This window comes from Natator depressus, chromosome 1, assembly GCF_965152275.1.
Source record: "Natator depressus isolate rNatDep1 chromosome 1, rNatDep2.hap1, whole genome shotgun sequence".
Classification (NCBI taxonomy): domain Eukaryota; kingdom Metazoa; phylum Chordata; order Testudines; family Cheloniidae; genus Natator; species Natator depressus.
The window spans coordinates 12282142-12301183 of record NC_134234.1 but is presented as its reverse complement, the minus strand read 5'-3'; the positions used below and the strand labels follow the sequence as shown (position 1 = coordinate 12301183).

The 19042-nt window shown below is 47.0% G+C and overlaps 1 protein-coding gene across 1 annotated transcript; it reads left to right on the top strand.

Moving 5' to 3' along the window:
• Positions 1 to 1566: 1566 nt before the first annotated feature.
• On the top strand, positions 1567 to 18421 carry DNAJB13 (DnaJ heat shock protein family (Hsp40) member B13). Its single transcript, XM_074954815.1, has 8 exons — positions 1567 to 1690; positions 2385 to 2488; positions 5282 to 5443; positions 8010 to 8167; positions 9344 to 9457; positions 13983 to 14096; positions 17018 to 17094; positions 18239 to 18421. The coding sequence occupies exons 1-8, from the start codon at positions 1623 to 1625 to the stop codon at positions 18390 to 18392; spliced, it is 951 nt and encodes a 316-aa protein (XP_074810916.1). The 5' UTR covers positions 1567 to 1622; the 3' UTR covers positions 18393 to 18421.
• The last annotated feature ends 621 nt before the right edge of the window (positions 18422 to 19042 follow it).

Sequence of the window (19042 nt, the reverse complement as noted above, 5' to 3'; positions counted from 1 at the left end):
TATTTTCAAGACAGTTAATTTAAAAGCAAAACGACTCTGATATGTCCATGTCACATTCAATGCCTCATAATCTTTCTTGTGACTATTCTACAACAAAGTGTGACTATTTTGTGAATTTAGTGAGCAGCCATGATTTGATCTCAGACTAAATTTGAGATTTCAGTTTGATCTCCACTTGAATGAAATACATATGTTGTTGTGCAGTTTAAAAATATAGCCATTGTAGTGAAGGCCACATTAAAATTCCACCAGTTTTTGTTAAATCAGTAATTATATAGCTCTTAGGGTATGGTGAAAAGCATCTTTTTGCCATAGGATTCGAATAATAATGGCAGACTGTCATTTTCATCTAAATGTTAAGTTTAAGGGACAAATGTTCAGTCATGTGGACTCTGATCTACCCCCATAATTTGTGTGCGTGTGTTTGTAAATTCCTGTGCTGTCACATGGTATTAGAGTGAACAGCGGGATAAGATTTAGGAACTCCAGAGAGCTAATTCAGCTCTGACACTGATTCACTATGTGACCTTGAGCAAATCACTTAATCTCTCTATGCCTTGTTTCCCCATCTGTAAAAAGGGGGTGATCCGTAACTACCTTTTAGCAAATCAAAATTGTCATAAGAATTAAGCCCATGTACAAAATCTACTCTCCCACCTTTTACTCCTGAAAATCTGCTAATAAAAACCACCAGCCCCAGCAGAATTTCTGATGGCTGAGTTAACATGTGTAAAGTACTCTGAAGACAAGTAACCATTTACTCTTAAATAACTATCACAGTGCATGCCATAGTGTCAGGGAGCATTTAGGAATATAGGATTGGCTTATCAGAATGCAACAAGGCTCCATCCATACCAGTTCCCTGTTCACCTGTAAGACTTTTGTCCTCCCTCCCGATATTTGTGAAAATGAAATACCATCATACCCCAATACTGCTAATGGGGATGATGGCACAGTGGGTGCTAAGCTGTGCATTGTTGGTAAATGAATGCACACGGGGAAGTGCGCTCGGCACTCCCTAATGCAAGGAATACCCCACAGCGCAGACATTCACACATCCGCTTCAGTAGGCCAGGCGTTTGGCAGGGCTCATGGGTGAAGGCTCTGCAGAAGAAATGGAGAGGGGAAGTGAGACAAGAGAAGGTGGGGCAGGGCGGAGGTAGGGTTGCCAACCCTCCAGGATTGGCCTGGAGTCTCCAGGAATTCAAGATAAATTTTAAATTAAAAATTGTCATGTGATGAAACCTCCAGGAATCCCTCCAACCACCTGTGGCACCCCTGGGTGGGGAAAGGAGTGGGGTCGAGCTGGTGGGGGGATGGGGGCCCTGGGGCTGCAGTGTCTACCCGAGGGGGCTCCCAAACCATACTGAGCCAGCTGGGCCACTGCCCCAGGAGCTGGGGGGGGGGTGCGCAGAGGCCTGCCGTGGGTGAGGGCGGTGTCTCTTACCCCCTCCCCTAAACACACCCACACGGTGGGGCAGGGAACGGCCAGGCCCCGGAGGGGGGGGGAGGGGCGTGTAGTCCGGAAGTGGTGTGTGGGTGAAAAGAACTACAACTCCCACACTGCCCCGCGCGGCGGCGTCCATAGCAACGGGCGAGCGGGGCCGAGCGGGCCGGGTGCCATGGGGCAGGATTACTACGCGGTGCTGGAGCTCCGCCGCAGCGCCAGGGACGCCGACATCAAACAAGCGTGAGCGGGGGTCGGGGGGTGCGCCCCGCCGGGTCCCGGGTGCCCCGCCCCGGCCGCAGCTCCCCCAGGGGCCCGTCGGCCTCGGGGGGTGCCTAACTCCCTTAGAAACCAATGGGAATTAGATGCCCACAGACCTTGTAGGCTCTGCGCCTTGAGTGGCGCGGCGAGAGTGCGGACACACCCTCCACTCCCTCTGAATGGCCAGCACTTTGGGGGGGCAGGCCGCAAAGCAATGCAAACAGAGCAGGAGGACTTGTGGCACCCTCGAGACTAACCAATTTATCTGAGCATAAGCTTTCCTGAGCGACAGCTCGCTTCATCGGATGCATGCAGTGGAAAATATAGTGGGGAGATTTATATACACAGAGAACATGCCGCAATGGGCGTTACCATACACCCTGTAACCAGAGTGATCCGGTACGGTGAGCCGTTACCAGTTGTGTTTAGGTGCTACTGATTTCCTCAGCCACAGCAGGGCAGACACCCAGCCTTGGAACCAGACCTTGCAATGTGCCAGAGAGGAACTCAGGAGGGCAGGGTCGGGCCCCAATCCCACACATCCACTCCACTGGTGTTTTGGGATCTTAAACATCAGACAAATGCACTTAGTTGAAAAGCGCTTCAGATTGCATGTCAGAACAGGATCTAACTGTGCCCACCGTGGGGCTGGACCTCCCTGGCTTCTCTTTTGCAGCTACCGGAAACTAGCCTTGAAGAACCATCCTTTAAAAAATAAAGAACCTTGGGCGCTGGATAAATTCAGGCAGCTCGCAGAAGCCTATGAAGTGTTAAGTGATCGTAAGTAGGAACACGTTTCTCTTCCCACAGATAAACTGTGCAGTTCAGGGATAAGGTCTGGAAAGTCATATCCAAGTACAGAGTGTACTTTCTGCAGGGGGATTTCATTAGGCACATCATATCGTCTGCTTTGCTGCCATGCTGGTTAGCTGGCGTATCCTCTGTCTGGCTATTAACGTCAGTTACTTAATTACAAAAGGAGTACTTGTGGCACCTTCGAGACTAACCCATTTATTTGAGCATAAGCTTTCGTGAGCTACAGCTCACTTCATCGGATGCATCCGATGAAGTGAGCTGTAGCTCACGAAAGCTTATGCTCAAATAAATGGGTTAGTCTCGAAGGTGCCACACGTACTCCTTTTCTTTTTGCGGATACAGGCTAACACGGCTGCTACTCTGAAACCAGTTACTTAATTGTTTATCTATTGCATGCAGCACTGATCCCTGCTCCTGCAGTCTGATCCAGGCTGGGGAAGGTCTGTGTGTGTTTGGAGCCCCACTGACATCGCTAGCATGGGTGTAAGGGTCACGGTGACCTGTGCCAGTCGGATTGCAGGAGCAGGGAGCCAATGCAATGCTGTGGCCAAGAGAACTAGCATGATCCTTGGATATATAAGCAGGGGAATATTAAATAGAAGTAGGGAGGTTATATTACCTCTGTTTACAGCATCGGAGAGACCATTCCTGGAAAACCACCTCCAGGTCTGGTGTCCACGCTTCAAAAAGCATGTTGAAAAATTGGAGAGAGTGCAGAAAAGAACTATAAGAACAATTCAAGGTCTGAAAAATATGCCTTACGGTGAGAGTAAATATATTTTAATCGGTTTAGATTTATCAAAGAGAGGGTTAAGAGGTGACTTGATCATGGTGTATAACAGTGTCTCTCAACCTTTCCAGACTACTGTACCCCTTTCAAGAGTCTGATTCGTCTTGCGTACCCCAAGTTTCACCTCACTTAACAACCACTTGCTTAGTATAGTACTCAACATCAGACATAAAAATACAGAAGTGTCACAGCACACTATTACTGAAAAATTGCCGACTTTCTCATTTTTACCATATAATTATAAAATAAACCAATTGGAATATAAATATTGTACTTACATTTCAGTGTATAGTATATAGAGCAGTATAAACAAGTCATTGTCTGTGTGAAATTTTAGTTTGTACTGACTTCGCTGTGCTTTTTTTGTAGCCTGTGGTAAAACTAGGCAAACATCTAGATGAGTTGATGTACCCCTTGGAATACCTCTGTGTACCCCAGGGGGACGTGTGCCCCTGGTTGAGGACCACTGATCTATAAGTACTTACATGTGAAGAAAATATTTCTCTTTAATATAGCATAAGAGTCTTAGATTATAAAAACCAGATGGGACCACTGTGATCGTCTAGTCAGACCCTCTGTAGAACACAAGTCCTTGGACTCCTTTGAATTAATTCCTGTTTGAATTGGACATAGGTTTCAGAACAACACCCAATCTTGATTTAAAAATATACAGTGAAGGAGAATCCACCACAATGCACAGGCACAAGAAAATCTAATGGCTGAAAGTTGTAGTTCTCTTTCTCTCTGCTTTTGTTGGCAGATTGCACCTATAGACATCTAAATCAGACCTTCCATGACCCCGCCCCCCAGTCTTCCTTGTGGGTTGCTGTATGTTTGTAATCTCTCTGGGATCTCTCTAGACTGTAAAGACTGGAGATAGAGAAGATCGTAGTCTTTGTGGGAATATAGTCCCACATCAGGCCTAAGCAAACTATGGTGTTAAATTGAGTTTGGATTTTAGCATGAGTGATAGGCCCGAAGCATGTAAAAGGATGGGTTGAAGAGAAACAAAAGTTGTTTGTGTTAAACTCGTGGTGACACTTAAATATCAGTGTCATCTTATGTAAAGTTTGGGTTGAGATCACAGAAATAAAGACAACTTGGATAATTGGGTACCAGGTGCTGTATATATTTGGTTTGTTTAGTTTATTATTTAAAAAATGTGTAGTTTAGTAGTTAGAAACAAATATGGCCAAATGAGATAAGAAGAAAGCCTTGAAGAAAGAGGCCCAGTCATTAATCTTGTCTTGACTGGGGCAGAAGACATTGTTCAGCCCTAGCTGCTTTATCTGTCCTTAGCTCAGGTCCCACACTACCTGTTTATTACAGTGTATAAAAAAGAAAAGTTTTCGAGGGGTTCTTTGTCAGAGCTTTTCCTCTGGAGTCATGCTATGATGGCAAGGTACCTCCCAGGTACTTGATCTTGTTGTGAGCATTTTGACCAGTGCTTGTAACTATTGGCATTGGGATATAGAATATAGGCATGTATATGCTTAAGTTTGTATTTTGGATGTAACTAACACCAGGTGGCTTTTGGGACTAATAAAGGAATCCTTGTGTGGAAACTGAGTCATGGGAAACCTTAATGAGCTTATTAGGAAAATGATTTGTAACAGTCTTCTCTGTGGTTTCCATTCTGTGTATTGGATGACTGGCTGGGTAGGGACAGGAGGGGATCAGCCACCTTCCCCTGGATCACTCAGTGTATCACCTTCCCCAGCTGGAAGGGTGAGCCTTTGGGATTGCTTCTAAGTATGAGACTCCTATAGATAGTTGCTACCAGACTGATGCAGTAGCATCCTTTCTACTACTTCAGATTTTCTTATGGCAAGGAGAATGCTTAATGACAGCTTTGGGTGACACATCCCAGGATCAAGCAAAGACCTGGGTTTAGAACTATATACTTTCATCTGACACACAAATGATCGAAGCATATGCACATCTACTGATGCCTCTTTCTCCCTTAGCTGTGAAGAGGGGCATCTATGATAAATTTGGAGAAGAGGGTCTCAAAGGTGGGATCCCCCTGGAATTTGGGAGTGAAAACCCCTGGTCTGTTGGCTATGTGTTTCATGGCAATGCTGATAAAGTCTTCAAGGAGTTCTTTGGAGGCGATAATCCCTTTGCTGGTAGGTATAATTCCTTCCTGTGATGCTTCTTGTTTTGTTTTTATGGTGATTGCCCCAAGCATAGTCTCTTCAACAGAACCAACCCTGTGGTTGGCAGGAAGTAGGTTAAAGTTTTGTACAGTCACCTGAAAACCAGACCCTGCCTTTGTGCCTTTGCCACCATCAGCCCTCGAACCCCAGTTTGAGGGTTGTTTCTCCTGCAATTGGCTTTGGTTTACCTGACCTGTCACCCCACCCCATGTCTCCATGGGAGCGTTGCTGGGCAGTGCTTTAAACCACACACATGGGACAGAACAGTCGCTCCAGGCTGGGCTTGTAGTGTCTTCCCCTGAGCCTGTCACTTTCTCCTCTTGAAAATCCCCTGGCTCAAATAATGGCAACTGCACCAGAACCTGGAGACCCAAAGAGCAGGCAGCCTTCACTGAGATTTTAATGCCATGCTGCAGTCAGCCATTAGGTGGTGGTGAAGAGTGATACAACCTGCCTCGTCTATTTCTCCAGAGACTGGGACCATCAGCACTGAGACATTCCTAGCACCAGGTTACTCTGGACCTGTGTCCCTGGATATCTGGGAGCACATTGTGCTCTGAGTGGAGCTCAGGACACTCACAAAATCTGATTGAAAGGTTTCTTCCCAATCTGGACGCTTGGTGAAGTTTTCAAACTAATTAAAGGCTTAATATTGTAAGTCTGCAGGAGTGAATTTACATTCTGTTTGGGGAGATCACAGGATCAGGTCCCAAAGAACTTGCAACAAACTACCATGTTGGAAACAAGAAGGGTGGTCTTAGGGGCACGGCACATGTCTGGCAGTCAGGTGACCTAGGCTCTATTTCCTAGTCTGCCACTGACTCACTTGACAGCCTTGGACAAGTTACTTAACTTCTTTATGGCTCAGTTTCTCTGTCTGTAAAATGAGGTTAATAATTATTAGTGTGCCACCTCATAGCAGGGTTGGGAGGCTTACTTCATAAATGTCTTCGGTCCTTGGATGGAAGGCACCAGAGGAGAGCAAAGTCCAATTATTGATTTTAGAGTTTAGGAGGTAGAATGGAAACTTTTTATGTTTATGTTGGTTAAAAAAAGGGGGAGTAAAAAACTCCTTCAAACAAAGATAGTGACAACAACTTCAGGGATTCCTGGAGGAAAGCAGGAATTCCTTTAGCGTGGTAATAAACACGTAATAAATAAATAATAATTCATGCTTTTCATGGTCAGAACATTTTGCAAACATTCACAAAGTTATCCCAGCTGGTAGAGTGGTGAGATCACCCCCATTTTACAAATGGGGAAACTGAGGCACAAGGAGGCCTTTTTGGAAATTGCCAAAAGCTGTCAGTGTCTTGGAATGTCTCACTTGCTGGGTGGCTGATGTGAGCCATCTTGATCCTGATTTTCAGAGGCACCGAGCACCCACAACAGCTGTTGAAATCAGCAAGAACTGGGCAGGGGGAAGGTTTGTGAGTGCCCATGTTCAGCCCAGCATGTCTCAAGCGGGGCATTGAAAAACTGACACACTTCTGACCTGAGTGACTTGCCAAGGACAGAGAGGGGAGTCAGTGTCAGAGCTGGGACTAGAACTAGGAATGCCTGGTTCCCAGACCTGTGCTCAGGCCACTAGTTCATGCCACTCTCAGCTGATGGTGTGATTGCATCTAACCTTTTTCTGGGTCATTGAACATAAGAATGGCCATACTGAGTCAGAGCAGTGGTCCATTTAGCCCAGTATCCTGTCGTCCGACAGTGGCCAATGCCAGAGCTTCCAAAGGAATGAACAGAACAGGGCAATCATCAAGACACCATTCCCTGTCATGCAGTCCCAGCCTCTGGCAGTCAGAGGCTTAGGGATACCCAGAGCATGGGGTTGCATCTGTGACCATCTTGGCTAATAGACACTGATGGACTTATCCTCCAAGAACTTCTCTAATTCTTTTTTGAACCCAGTTATAGTCTTGGCCTTCACAACATCCTCAGGCAAGGAGTTCCACAGGTTGACTGCGTTGTGTGAAGAAATACTTCCTTTTGTTTGTTTTAAACCTGCTGCCTATTAATTTCATTGGGTGACCCCTGGTTCTGGTGTTATGAGAAGGGGTAAATAACACTTCCTTATTCACTTTCTCTACACCAGTCATGATTTTATAGACCTCTATCATATTCCCCTTTAATCATCTCTTTTCCAAGCTGACCAGTCCCAGCCTGTTTAATCTGTCCTTGTATAAAAGCTGTTCCATACCCCTAATCATTTTTGTTGCCCTTCTCTGTCCCTTTTCCTTTTCGAATATATCTTTTTTGAGGTGGGGCGACCAGAACTGCATGCAGAAGTCAAGATGCGGGCGCACCATGGATTTATATAGTGTCATTATGATATTTACTGTTTTATTATCTATCCCTTTCCTAATTGTTCCGAATGTTCTGTTCGTTCTTTTGACTGCTGCTGCACATTGAGTGGACGTTGTCAAAGAGCTATGCCTGATGACCCCTAGAGCTCTCTCTTGAGCGGTAACAGCTAATTTAGACCCCATCATTTTATATGCACAGCTGGGATTCTGTTTTTTGATATGCACAGAGTTCTTTGCCCCAGATGGGTCTGAGGTGAACATGGCATTCGGGGGGCTGCGGGGAAAAGGGGTGGCGAAGCAGGACCCGCCAATTGAGCGAGATCTCTACCTGTCACTGGAGGACCTGTTCTACGGATGCACCAAGAAAATTAAGATTTCTCGCAGGGTAAGGAAAGAGGGGGACTGAATTAGGAGTGGTGAGACGTGAGCCCGAATCGGTGGCGTTTGGAGCGGGACAGCTGCCCGAAGGGAGCCTGTCATGGAAGAGCTGTTGGGTTGGGCTGGGTTGTATGTTTCACTAGGAGGGCACTGGAAGTTTCACTGAAATTAGTGGATGTGACTGATCACTATATTCTGTGATAGCATCTCCCGAGTCCCAGCCGATAGGGGAATGGACAGGTGGGGAGTAACCTGCTCCAGGCAGTGGGGCAGGGCAGTTGAGAAGAGTAGGGTGGGGTGAAAGTGCATGGCCCCAACCCCACTCCATCTCCATGGCAACTGTGCTCCTGTGGCTGTGCAGAGAGCAGCCAGGGATCCATTCTTGCTCCTGCAGTGGCCTCTCTTTCACAGCCAGCCACAGCAGCAGCTCACGTGTGCTGGACAGAGCAACAAGTTCGGGCAGGACCCCGACAGCCAAAGTTTCCGTGCTCTCTCTGGTGCCATGGGACCCAGCCCCGCTGCCAGAGCACAGGAGGCCCTGCTGGAAGTTGACACTGTCTTACACAGCATTGAGCAGGGTGCAGGAAAAGCTTGGCCTTCTATAGTGTTAACGTAACAGGTTCGGGTCTCTTTGCCTGCCTTGATCTTAGCTATGTGGCCTCTGCCATCAGCAGGGCTCTGGGGGGTTGGTGGGTTGTGCTGGCAATCAGACTGTCTTGAAATGAACAAAATACAATCCTCAAACATTAAGCCAAATATATAGGGCCAGTGACCCCATGGCTACCCCACTAAAGTCAGACGGAAATTAAATGCAAATATTAATCTCCCTGGCAGACTCCAGTGAGGTAGAACAGGGGTAACTAGGAGCCGCATTTGTCTCCAGGTGGCCTGATTTTTCCATCCCATTGTTCCCTCTGTGTGTTTTGCCCCTTTCCCCCACCCTTTGTTTGTCTTGGGGCCCAATCTTGGTTGGTCCCTAGGCACTCCTGTAATAACCATGGTTTGCAGAGCTGCCTGGGCACAGAAGCTCTGCAATTCAAGCCAGAACTGATTTCGTTTCCTAAAGGCAGTTGCCCACAAGGCTGGTGCAGTATCACTGGCATCCTAGCCAATCAAAGGCCCAGGTATCTCTCCTAGATACAGACCAAACCCGACTGCCCCAATCAGCTGTTTCAAACCCCAGGTGATGAATGAAGACGGTCACACGTCCACCATCAGAGATAAGATCTTAACAATCGATGTGCAGCCCGGGTGGAAGCCAGGCACCAGGATTACCTTTCAAAAAGAAGGCGACCAGGTAAGTTTCTCCTGCAATTGGCTTTGGTTTACCTGACCTGTCACCACACACATGGGACAGAACAGTTGCTCCAGGCTGGGCTTGTAGTGACTGTCGCCCAGCAAGATTTCACCAGTACTGACTGGCTCATTCATTGTTTGCTGTAATGGGATCTTGTGTTTCTGTTGCGCCTTCCATCTGAAGATCTCAAAGTGCTTGACAGACACTAATCAACAAGCCACACAAAACGTGCCTGAGTAATGATGCATATTTTAAGATGAGGCACAGAGAGGCTAAGGGGGAGATTTTCTACATTGCCTAAGGGATTTAGGAGCACAAGTCTTAGCTCTGACAGGGACTCCTGCCATGGCATTGAGCAAATCATATAACTTCCCTGCCTCAGTTTCCCCATCTGATAACCCTCCACTTCCTCTGCAGGGCATTGTGATGATTAACTAGTTAATGTTTGTAGAGTGCTTTGAAGATGAGGGGCCTGATTCTCCACTGCGATCCAGCTCGGGGCTCTGCTCAGGCAGTATCGAGGGCCCAGAATTCAATCGTACGTAGCCAGCCAGGCTCCCCTGGCAGTGGAGAATCACAGAACTAAAACCGCTGGCAAACAGCTGACGGAGGTGGCCCCTGCATCCCCTGCCCCCAGCACAGGAGATAGGGGAGCCATGCCGGTGGGACAGATTAGAGCAGTCTCTTGGCTGCTGTCACTCCCGCTGGGGTTGGGGCCGGCGCAGATCAGCCCTCAGGATCAGAGAGCCGTAACTGAGAATCAGGCCCCAAATATGCAGAATGTTAATATTGTCAGGTGAAATTCACTCCTGTGCACAGGGCGAGTACCAGGCCGAGGCATTGCTTTACACCCTATTTGAGGGCTTAAGTGGGACTTAGCTAGAGCATGTGCCTTGTGCTGGCCCTCAGCACAGGGGTGAATTTTACGCCCGAGGGAGCGCACGCAGCAGTGCTCAGTACCAAAGTTACACCCAAAAAGCTCCGTTAAAAGAACATTCTTAAGGTTGCAAAATCAAGCTATTAGCCAAGATGATCAGGGATGCAACCGCATGCTCTGAGTGTCCCTAGCCTCTGATTGCCAGAAGCTGGGCGTGGATAACAGGGGATGGATCACTTGGTGATTACCTGTTCTGTTCATTCCCTCTGGGGCACCTGGTATTGGCCACTGTGGGAAGACAGGATACTGAGCCAGATGGACCGTTGGTCTGACCCAGGATGGCCGTTCTTATGTTAAGCACTCAGTAGCTCGGCAATTCCACAGTTAAAGTTGCCTGTGCAAGAATGTTCTTTTGGCGGCTCGAATAATTGGCTTTTTGCTTTCTGTGATCTCTCGTGTAACTAGTACTGGGGAAGTGCCCAGTTCTCCTATAGCTGAAGCGGTCGTCTTACTTTATGATATTTAGAAATATTTTAAAGAGTCCTGCAACAAGGGAAAACAAAAGGGTTCTTATCTCACTTTGCTTCTTTGGGATGCACAACGGAGGTTTGGGAGGGTTTTTTTAGGGCTGTCAGTTAATTGCAGTTAACTCACGTGATTAACTCAAAAATATGAATTGCGATTAATAGCACTATTAAACAACAGTACACCAATTGAAATTTATTAAATATTTTGGATGTTTTTATACATTTTCAAATATATCGATTTCTATTACAATACAGAATACAAAGTGCACAGTGCTCACTTTAAATTATTATTTTTGATTTCAAATATTTGCACTGTAAAAATGATAAACAAAAGAAATAGTATTTTTCAACTCACCTCATACAAGTAGTGTAGTGCAATCTCTTTATTGTGAAAGTGCAATTTACGAATGTAGATTTTTTTTTTGTTATGTAACTGCACTCAAAAAATCACAACAATGTAAAACTTTAGAGCCAAACTCTTCCCTTGGGTATGCTGGCCTACGCTGCCTTCAGGGGGTATACTGTTGGAACAGATGGCAAGGCATGACTTTGCAATAGGGCTGTCAATTAATCGCAGTTAACTCATGCGACTAGATCAAAAAAATTAATCACGATTAAAAAAGTTAATCACAGTTCATCGCAGTTTTAATCTCACTGTTAAACAACAGAATACCAACTGAAATTTATTAAATATTTTTGGATGTTTTTATACATTTTCAAATATATTGATTTCAGTTACAACACAGAATACAAAATGTACACTGCTCACTTTATATTATTTTTGATTATCATTTTTACAGTGCAAATATATGTAAACAAAAGAAACTATTTTTCAGTTCACCTCATACAAATACTGTAGTGCAATCTCTTTATCGTGAAAGTGCAATTTACAAATATAGATTTTCTTTGTTACATAACTGCACTCAAAAACAAAACAAAAGCAAAACTTTAGAGTCTACAAGTCCACTCAGTCCTACTTCTTGTTCAGCTAAGACAAACAAGTTTGTTTACATTTACGGGAGATAATGCTGCCTGCTTCTTGTTTATGTCACCTGAAAGTGAGAACAGGCGTTTGCAGGGCACTTTTGTAGCTGGCGTTGCAAGGTATTTACGTGCCAGATATGTTAAACATTTGTGTACCCCTTCATGCTTCGGCCACCAATCCAGAGGACATGCTTCCTTGTGATGACGCTCGTTTAAAAAAATAATGAGTTAATTAAATTTGTGACTCCTTGGTGGAGAGAATTGAATGTCTCCTGCTCTGTTTTACCTGCATTCTGCCGTATATTTCATGTCGTAGCAGTCTCGGATGATGACCCAGCACATGTTCGTTTTAAGTACACTTTCACCACAGATTTGACAAAATGCAAAGAAGGTACCAATGTGAGATTTCTAAAAATAGCTACAGCACTCGGCCCAAGGTTTAAGAATCTGAAGTGCCTTCAAAAATCTGAGAGAGATGAGGTGTGGAGCATGGTTTCAGAAGTCTTAAAAGAACAACACTCAGATGCAAAAACTACAGAACCCGAACCACCAAAAAAGAAAAATAACTTTCTGCTGGTGGCATCTGACTCAGATGATGAAAATCAACATGCGTCGGACCGCTCCACTTTGGATCATTATCAAGCAGAACCTGTCATGAGCATGGACACATGTCCATTAGAATGGTGGTTGAAGCTTGAAGGGACATATGAATCTTTAGCGCATCTGGCATGTAAATACCTTGCGACGCCAGCTGCAATAGTGCCATGCAAACGCCTGTTCTCATGTTCAGGTGACACTGTAAACAAGAAGAGGGCACAAATGTAAACAAACTTGTTTGTCTGAGCGATTGGCTGAAGTAGGACTGAGTGGACTTGTAGGCTCTAAAGTTTTCCATTGTTTTATTTTTGAATGCAGTTATTTTTTTTTTACATAATTCTACATTTGTAAGTTCAACTTTAATGATAAAGAGATTGCACTACAGTATGTGTATTAGGTGAACTTAAAAATACTATTTCTTCTGTTTTTTTACAGTGCAAATATTTGTAATAAAAAATAAATATAAAGTGAGCACTGTAGACTTTGTATTCTCTGTTGTAATTGAAATCAACAGATTTGAAAATGTAGACAACATCAGAAAATATTTAAATAAAGGGTATTCTATTATTGTTTAACAGTGCAATTAATCGCAAGTAATTTTTTTAATCGCTTGACAGCCCTAGTTTTTTTTCTATTTGTTTTTACCGCAAGAATCCCAGGAATGTCAAATCTGGTCTAGCAGGAGGACTCGCTGAAGGGCTCAGTGGGGACTTTCTTAGCCTTTAATGGAGGGGGGAGTATTAGTCATAGAGCTTAAGGCAAGCAGGGACCACCAGATCATCTAGTCTGACCTCCTGTATCGCACAAGCCACCAATATCCCCCAATACCCACACGCTAACCCAACAACTGAAATGAGACCAAAGTATTCCAGCCCACTGGACTAAACTATGATGTGCCACAGGCAAAGAATAGGAGGGACCGAGGTGCACCAGTGCCCAAGGCTCCTGCAATGGCAGGGAATTGATTAAATGAAATAATCCCAGCAAGTGACCCACCTACCACATTGCAGGGAAAGGTGAAAAACCCCCAAGGTCATTGCCCATCTGACCTGGGGGAAAATTATTTCCTGATCCCACATATGCCAATCAGACCCTGAGCATGTGAGCAAGAACCAGCCAGCCAAGAACCCGGGGCTTTAACAAAGACCGCTTTTGTCCCAAATGTGTGTCTGATGTTTGAGTTTAAAAGGCATGAATATAAACAAAGAAAAAGCATTTTAAACAATCTGATTAAAATCCTTTCCCATTCTCTGTTGCTGAGGTTTCACTTCCTTGGGAGTTGTAATGTCATGACCTTACTACTTCTATCTTCCAGGAAATACAGCATGCTAAGAACCTGAGCATCCAGTGTAAAGGCAATCAGGGAAAAAATATTTTGTTAAAAAACACACTTCCCAGGCCTTCTGGAGACATCAGAAAGAAGCAAAAAAACCCAAAAAAACAAAAAAAAAATGGCAAAGACCTGATTATCTTTCCCTGTAAACAGTGCCTGTCTCTGCTAGATACTGACTCATTCCCTGGTTTATTTCTTGTACTTTAGGGCCCGAACATTATCCCAGCTGATATTATCTTCATTGTACGAGAGAAACTCCACCCAAGGTTTAAAAGGGAGGATGATGACCTGCTCTATGTAGCCACCATCCCCCTAGGGAAGGTAAGGATGTTGATTATTTCACTAGGACGGTGTTGAAGCACTGGAATGGGTTCCCTAGGGAGGTGGTGGAATCTCCATCCTTAGAGGTTTTTAAGGCCCAGCTTGGCAAAGCCCTGGCTGGGATGATTTAGTTGGGGATTGGTCCTGCTTTGAGCAGGGGTTTGGACTAGATGACCTCCTGAGGTCCCCACCAAGCCTGATATTCTATGATTAGTGCACTTGGGGCCTGATCCAACCTGCATGCAGGAAAAGGAAGAGATGCACATTGACTTCAGTGGAGTTGGACGGTGTCTTCTCCTTTCTTACCTTCCCATAAGGCAGCGAGGTTTTGCAGCATGACAACAAACTGCATTGGGGATGAAAGGAATTGCCAGTTTATAATTGAACCAAACAGAGTCTGGGCCAGCCAGTCAGACTGCTGGGAGGCTGCCTATTATTTATCATCTTAATCCTCAGTATTTATGGATTAGCCGCTCTTGAATTGGCTGACTTCATTCCGCTGAAAACAGAAGAGCTGTGGGCCTGATTTTAATGCGTTTGAGGTATGGAATTTTGCATCTGTAGATATGACCATCATGCCTGCAAATGCACCTACTTATCCCTCTGTGCACGCAGTTACCTGGTGTGTGTCTGTGTGAATGCACACACCCCGTCATGGTAACTGTGCATACCAGTTAGATGTGCAATCACACGTCTCAACTGTATAAAAACCAGGCCCCAAGAATTCAACATCTCCAGTAGTTTTTATTTATTTAGTGCCCCAAAGTGTGCTCGGCTCTTTTCAGAACAAAGACTTGGTCCTTGTCCTAAGACAGGTGGGCAAACCATATGCGGCCCACGGGACCATCCTGCCCGGCCCTTGAGCTCCCGGCTGGGGAGGCTAGCCCCCGGCCCCTCCCCTGTTGTCCCCCCTCCCCCACAGCTTCAACTTGCTGCGCCGCCAGCGCTCTGGCCCGCTGCTCCTTCTGGGCAGCGCGGTGGTGTGGCTGGTTCCAGCCGGCCGGCGAGGCTGCGAGCTCCTGCTGCTCTGAGTGGCATGGTAAGGGGTGGGGGGTTGTATAAGGGCAGGGGGTCTTGGGGGCAGTCAGGGGACAGGTAGCAGGGGGCGGTTGGATGGAGCGGAGGTTCTTCAGGGGGCGATCAGGGGACGGGGAGCAGGGGGGTTGGATAGGCGTGGGAGTCCTGGGAGGGGAGCTGTCAGGGGGTGGGGATGTGGATAGGGGTCGGGGCAGTCAGGGGACAGGGAGTGGGGGGGTTGGATAGGGGGGTGGGGTCCCAGGAGGGGGCGGTCAGGGGACAAGGAGCAGGGGGGGTTGGATGGGTTGGAGGTTCAGAGGGGAGCAGTCAGGGGGCGGGAAGTGGGAGGGCGCGGATAGGGGGTGGGGGCCAGGCTGTTTGGGGAGGCACAGCCTTCCCTACAGTTTTGCAACCCCGATGTGGCCCTCGGGCCAAAAAGTTTGCCCACCCCTGTCCTAAGAGCTAACCATCAAATTGATTATCAATTTATGGCTAATGCCTTTTGCTTCTGAATTGGCACTGCCCACACCAACCCGAAACAGGGCACCTCACCAGTTTTGCAATGTCATACATGGTAGGTGGAGGGAGAATTCCTTCCTGACCCTTACCATTGTCCGTTCATGCCCTGAAGCATGGTCTTAGGTGACCCTGATCTCAGCTGAAAGTATGATTACTGGTGGTGTTATTGGTCATAATGTTACCCAGCGCTCTTAAAACTCCAGTTACAATGTCCTATGGATTGGTCAGTCTGCAACAAGCCAGAACAACAACACAAGGAGCAACTGTAATTCTACTGTGCTGCCAACCAGTATCCAGTTTCTATAAGGAAACAGGTCCTTACAGCTAGAATTCCACTCAGGGTGTCAGGTGCTAGAGTTAGCTCAGACATTAACTATAATTTTTCCAAAAAGTTCCTTATTTAAAATATCCACTGCTAGGTAGTCTTGAACGTGGTGTTCATTAATGACACGGGTGGCAATGTTGCCTAGTGGCTAGAACACTGGACCAGGACTCAGGAGCTTTGGGTTCTGTTCCCAGCCCTGCCACTGGTTTGTTGGGTGATCTTGAGCAAGTCACTTCACGTCTCTCTGCCTCAGTTTTCCATCTGTAAAATGGGGAGAATGACACTGCCCTTTGTCGAGCGCTTCGAGAGCTACAGATGAAAAGCACTGTGGAAGAGCTAGGGATTATTGTTAAGTCACAATGCTCTGTTCTTAGGGGTTCCACACTTGCTCTGGCCCCTGCACCCTTTGGGACAAGCTTGTCCCTTCGTGCATTGCATTTCTCTTTGCTCACCAGGCCTTTTAAGGACAATGGCCTCACTACTCTCAGCTTCTTCCTCAGCAAAGGCGGGTGATTTCGAAATTCCTTCAGCTTCTCTCCCCATTGCTCACACGAATGAGCTCACGGGTACTTTGCCACTCTTCACACCAGATCCTCTGATCTGGCCCAGAGGCGTCACAGTGCAACTCGAGGGACGGGGTGTGCAAAGGTGGTGTTAAGCCCCTCAGTTTTAGGTGGGTTGTGGCTTGATCTGATCCCCCCCAGCGTAATGGAGATCAGCTTGGAGGGCTGCACAAATAGCTGGAGGCCACCCGGGGTTACAGCAGTGCCTCAGCCACACCCCACTTTTCTCTGGGCACACCCCCTAGTTGGCAGTTGGACATGTGGGTGCATGTGGCAGAGGAGCCCGTACGCTGGCTCTGCACTGTCAGAACTCAGAAGATCCCTCTACACTGGGATGATCCTCTTGTGCCTGGAGGAACGCTCAGGGTGTAAAGGCCCCTTTGTAGTAGCCTTACCCAGGCTCCCATGGATCACAATTTGCTTCAGCCTGTGCCTGTTATTTGGAATAACAGAATCAACAAACATCTTCGCTCAGTGCCTCGCTCTGTCTTTTGCAGGCTTTGATTGGCTGTACAGTGGATGTGAGAACCCTAGATGACAGACTGCTTAATATTCCCATCAATGACATAGTCCAGTAAGTGCCGGAGCAGAAATAGCCCCGTATGCAATCAGCAAGGCAAACTACCCTGCTTGCCTAGTGTTTGGAAAGGCTGTTTTGTGGCGCTTTTAGTAAAGCGTGGGTCTGCTCTCACAAGGGAAGGCGAACTTTTCAACAGTGATTTGGGATGCTCAAAGGGAAGCACCTCGAGACCATCCGAGGGTGGGGGCTCAGTGCTCTCTGGGAATCAGGCCCCTTTAAGAGGTCTTAGATTGGGTGCCCCAAATCACTAGTCGCTTTTGAAAGTCTTGGCCTGACTGTAAAAATGGCCTCTTCATACTAACCAGCTCTGCTTCTCCTGTGTCTGCAGAGTAAGATCTAGTTACATCACAGACACCCCCAGGGGCTTACTGTTTTATAGTCCTGCCAGCCCTGCAGCGCCCACACAGCTCCAGGAGAGAGACCCGGCTCATTAACAGGACTGTTAGCTCAGTTCCGCTTGCAGAGCTGAATTCTGCCCACACAGACCCCTCCACTGGAGGCAGCTCGCTGCACCCGCACAAACCCCTTGCACTGAGGTCACTCAGGGCAGACTTCAGCTTTGCAGACTCTCTCTGACCAACTGCAGTGCCTGAGCCAGAATGAACCCAGCTGGCCTTTCAGATGCGTTACCTAGGGAGGTGGTAGAATCTCCTTCCTTAGAAGTTTTTAAGGTCAGGCTTGACAAAGCCCTGGCTGGGATGATTGAATTGGGGATTGGTCCTGCTTTGAGCAGGGGGTTGGACTAGATGACCTCCTGAGGTCCCTTCCAACCCTGATATTCTATGATTCTATGATCCCAGGGTGGCCGTTAGAAAAACCAGCTGAGGAAATCCAATCAGGAGTCACTGAGACAAAGGGAAGAGACAGCCCCAAAGCCCATTTTTAGCATCATTTTTCAGAGAACAGCACTTTACAGAAATTGTTACCTGTGTTTTTCCAAGCTCCGTACATCCCTCCCAGCAAGCTCGTTAGGGCCAGCTCCTGCCCTCGGAGGGAGCTGCACAGAGGCACAATTTGCTCCTTAATAGATTATCCCTCCCGTGCACTCCAGGCAGCACTGCCGGGTGTGTTCTCACTGCAGCCTTAGGAAGGTTACTCCCTGCACCCTCCTGCATAATGCTGGCCTTTGCTCTTCCAGCCCCAAGTACTTCAAAATCGTGCCAGGGGAAGGGATGCCTCTGCCTAGTGACCCCACGCGCAAAGGGGATCTCATCATGTATTTTGATGTCCGCTTCCCCGAAAGGCTCACACCGGCCAAGAAGCAGCTCCTGAGACAAGCACTCCTGACTTAAGCATGCTGTGACTTCAGCTCCATGGGACCCAGGGGAATAAAGCTTTCTAGCTATTTGTACAGATTGTGTCACTGGGTGTATGTTATTGGTGTTAGAGATGGCTCCCCCATTGCATGGTGTCTTTGAAACAGTCTCTGTAATGACTGCAGTGAAGGGCAATGAAAGAATCAGCTGGGGTTATTGACTGACCTGAGATCTGTACTGGTTAAAGCTCAGCATGGAACCCTGCTGTCCTGGCCCCATTACATTCCTCCCTGCAGTTCAGCTGGAGGCTGATGTTCCTCACTTCCAGCAGTTTGTAGCAACACTGTGCTCTGCCACAGAGCTGCCGTGTTCCCCCCCCCCCCGGTGGCTGCAGTGCCAGAGGCAATGGGGAAAGCCTTTGGGGATGAAAGAGGCTAGAAAAATGTAATTGACCAGCCTTGTGCAAAATACAGCCACATGTAGAGAAAGAAATACCTTTCATTCCCCTGGCTGGGAGACTTCTGACCTAAGGGGCAGGAGCCCTACTGCCCATCCCTGTGCCTAGTGCTGGCCTGAGCACTGGAAATCCTCCTCACCCACTGTCTCCCTCTGTCCAGCACCAAGCAATGGGCTGATTTCTCATTGCTTAGTTTCCATTCTGTCCCACCTCCCCATGTGTGGCTCTT

What these genes read in the sequence shown, in the direction of transcription:
- DNAJB13 (XM_074954815.1), top strand. Translation starts at nt 1,623, where the DNA reads ATGGGGCAGGATTACTACGCGGTGCTGGAGCTCCGCCGCAGCGCCAGG. An exon ending in TTCAAAAAGAAGGCGACCAG is followed by an intron (nt 9,458 to 13,982) that starts GTAAGTTTCTCC and finishes CTTGTACTTTAG; the next exon opens with GGCCCGAACATTATCCCAGC. An exon ending in CCCATCAATGACATAGTCCA is followed by an intron (nt 17,095 to 18,238) that starts GTAAGTGCCGGA and finishes TTGCTCTTCCAG; the next exon opens with CCCCAAGTACTTCAAAATCG.